Source organism: Phaseolus vulgaris, unplaced genomic scaffold (assembly GCF_000499845.2).
Source record: "Phaseolus vulgaris cultivar G19833 unplaced genomic scaffold, P. vulgaris v2.0 scaffold_15, whole genome shotgun sequence".
NCBI classification, from domain to species: domain Eukaryota; kingdom Viridiplantae; phylum Streptophyta; class Magnoliopsida; order Fabales; family Fabaceae; genus Phaseolus; species Phaseolus vulgaris.
Genome location: NW_027174084.1, coordinates 167,875 through 170,299, shown reverse-complemented (window position 1 = coordinate 170,299; position 2,425 = coordinate 167,875). Strand labels below are relative to the sequence as shown.

The window sequence follows — 2,425 nt, the reverse complement described above, 5'->3', positions numbered from 1 at the left end:
TAACAAGTAACAGGTAGCAAGTAACAATTACCAGGTTACAAGTAACAGGTAACAAGTTACAGGTCGCAGGTAACATGTAACATGTTACAGGTAGCAGGTAGCAGGTAGTAGGTTACAGGTAGCAAGTAACAGGTAGGTAACAGGTAACATGTAGCAGGTAACAAGTTAACATGTAATAGGTAGCAAGTAGCAGGTAACAAGTAGCATGTAACAGGTAGCTGGTAACAGGTAACATGTAATAGGTAACATGTAGCAAATAACATGTAACATGTAGCAGGTAACAGGTAATAGGTAACAATTAGCATGTAACATGTAGTAGGTAGCAGATTACAGGTAACAAGTTGCAGGTAGCAGGTAAGAAGTAACAGGTAGTAGGTAACAGGTAATAGGTAATAGGTAGCAAATAGTAGATAGCAGGTTGCAGGTAATAGGTAGCATGTATCAGGTACCAGATAACATGTAACAAGTAACAATTAATAGGTAACAAATAACAGGTAGCAGGTAATAAATTACATGTAGTATGTTCATACATTTCTCATTTTTCGAGTTTTTAAAATTTAAAGAACCCTTAATTTTAATTTCAAATTTTTGTATGACTAATTTTATAACTTTGATGGAATTTATTTATTAAAAATTAATCATTTTTTTTGTAAAGAGATTTCATATTTGAATGCTCACGAAAACCAACCTGATATTATTCTTTAACTAGTTCTATTTTTTTTGTTTCATTACATTTGAATACAAGTTGCCCAGAAGATTTATCAAATGGTTTTTTAAGACAAAAAGCTGACTGTATTGTTAATATAACGAAAATCTATGTATAGTAGCGTGTGTTACACTTACACACTTCACAAAATTTTCCAAGTGACAAGTATTATGTTATTTTCAACCTTAATAATTACACATGAATAAGGGTCTTGGTCCTTTCTAGTTTTTTCCGTTATATAATATATTCAATATATAAACAAATATATTTAAATGTTATTTTTATTTTAATGAATATTTCAGTATTACTTATTTTTTATAATGTTAAAAACATGCAAATAATGAATATTTTAAAGTTTTGATATCATAGTCGTGTGTACTTTAATATTATTTTCGTAATATATCAACGTTAATATTCTACTGTATATAAAATTGAAATTCCAATAAAAAAAGATTACTATAATTTAAAGTCGTAGTAGCAATATGGTGTCGAAGATTCCCTGAAAGACCAATAGAATTGAAGGACACGGATTGCCACGCGAGCCATCGTGAACCGTAGATAAAAGTAGAATCCAACGGTGAATATTATTTCAATGCCCGATCCTGAGGCATTGAGTTCAAAAACCTTTATAATATAAAAACGGTGACAACAAATCTTCAATGTGCATCTTGTTCTCTTGCAATTACTCCTTTTTCATCACCACTCTGATTTTTCGCCTAAAATATAGGGTTTGGCCATGGATACCACCGGAAAAATCAAGAAGGGTGCCGGAGGAAGGAAGGGTGGCGGACCAAAAAAGAAGGCAGTGTCGAGGTCTGTTAAGGCCGGTCTTCAGTTCCCTGTCGGAAGAATTGGACGTTTTTTGAAAAAAGGAAGGTACGCGCAGCGTGTAGGATCCGGTGCTCCCGTTTATTTGGCTGCAGTTCTTGAATACCTAGCTGCTGAGGTAACCTAACATTGACTGCATTTCTGAGTGATTGTGAATTGCTTAATTTGGTGTTTTGCTGATAGATTTTGTTGATGTTTTGATTGGGTTGTGTAGGTTCTTGAGCTGGCTGGTAATGCTGCCCGTGACAACAAGAAGAACAGGATTATTCCAAGACATGTTCTTTTGGCTGTGAGGAACGATGAGGAATTGGGGAAATTGCTTTCTGGTGTGACCATTGCTCATGGTGGTGTGCTTCCCAACATTAACCCTGTTTTGTTGCCCAAGAAGTCCGATAAGGCTTCCAAGGAGCCCAAATCTCCATCTAAAGCTACCAAATCTCCCAGAAAGGCTTAGAATATAAATTTAATTTAGTTATGTATATCGGTCTTAGGATGCCTTTGGTGATAGAGATGGGATTTGATGGTTGAAACTTGTATTCTTGCTTTATTGTATTGCGTGTAGAAGTTTGCTTCATTAATGGAAACCTCTTGTTTTCGTCCAACTTTTCTCTCCACGTCAACTGTTTATAACACCAAAGGCATGTGTACCAAAGGTTTTGTATTGTGCAAATTAAAGGTTATGGAATGCTGTGTACCAAAAACGCAAGTGACTTTGGCTGTGGTATTCTGATGCTTATTTAATGTTATTCCATGTTATGTTTCGTGGTTGTAGTGGGGAGGAGGAGTTGGGGAAGTTGCTTATAGTTGCTATCAGTGGTGCTATTTCCAACTTGACTGTCTTGTTGCTGAAAGAAGACTGATAAGGCCTCCAAGTAGCCCAAATGTGTATCC

The 2,425-nt window shown here is 35.5% G+C and overlaps 1 protein-coding gene across 1 annotated transcript; it reads left to right on the top strand.

Moving 5' to 3' along the window:
* Positions 1-1,355: 1,355 nt before the first annotated feature.
* Positions 1,356-2,136, top strand: LOC137817009 (histone H2A-like). Its single transcript, XM_068620208.1, has 2 exons — positions 1,356-1,652; positions 1,749-2,136. Exons 1-2 carry the CDS (start codon positions 1,443-1,445, stop codon positions 1,986-1,988), a joined length of 450 nt encoding a protein of 149 aa, XP_068476309.1. The 5' UTR covers positions 1,356-1,442; the 3' UTR covers positions 1,989-2,136.
* The last annotated feature ends 289 nt before the right edge of the window (positions 2,137-2,425 follow it).

What these genes read in the sequence shown, in the direction of transcription:
- LOC137817009 (XM_068620208.1), top strand. Translation starts at nt 1,443, where the DNA reads ATGGATACCACCGGAAAAATCAAGAAGGGTGCCGGAGGAAGGAAGGGT. An exon ending in TTGAATACCTAGCTGCTGAG is followed by an intron (nt 1,653 to 1,748) that starts GTAACCTAACAT and finishes TGGGTTGTGTAG; the next exon opens with GTTCTTGAGCTGGCTGGTAA.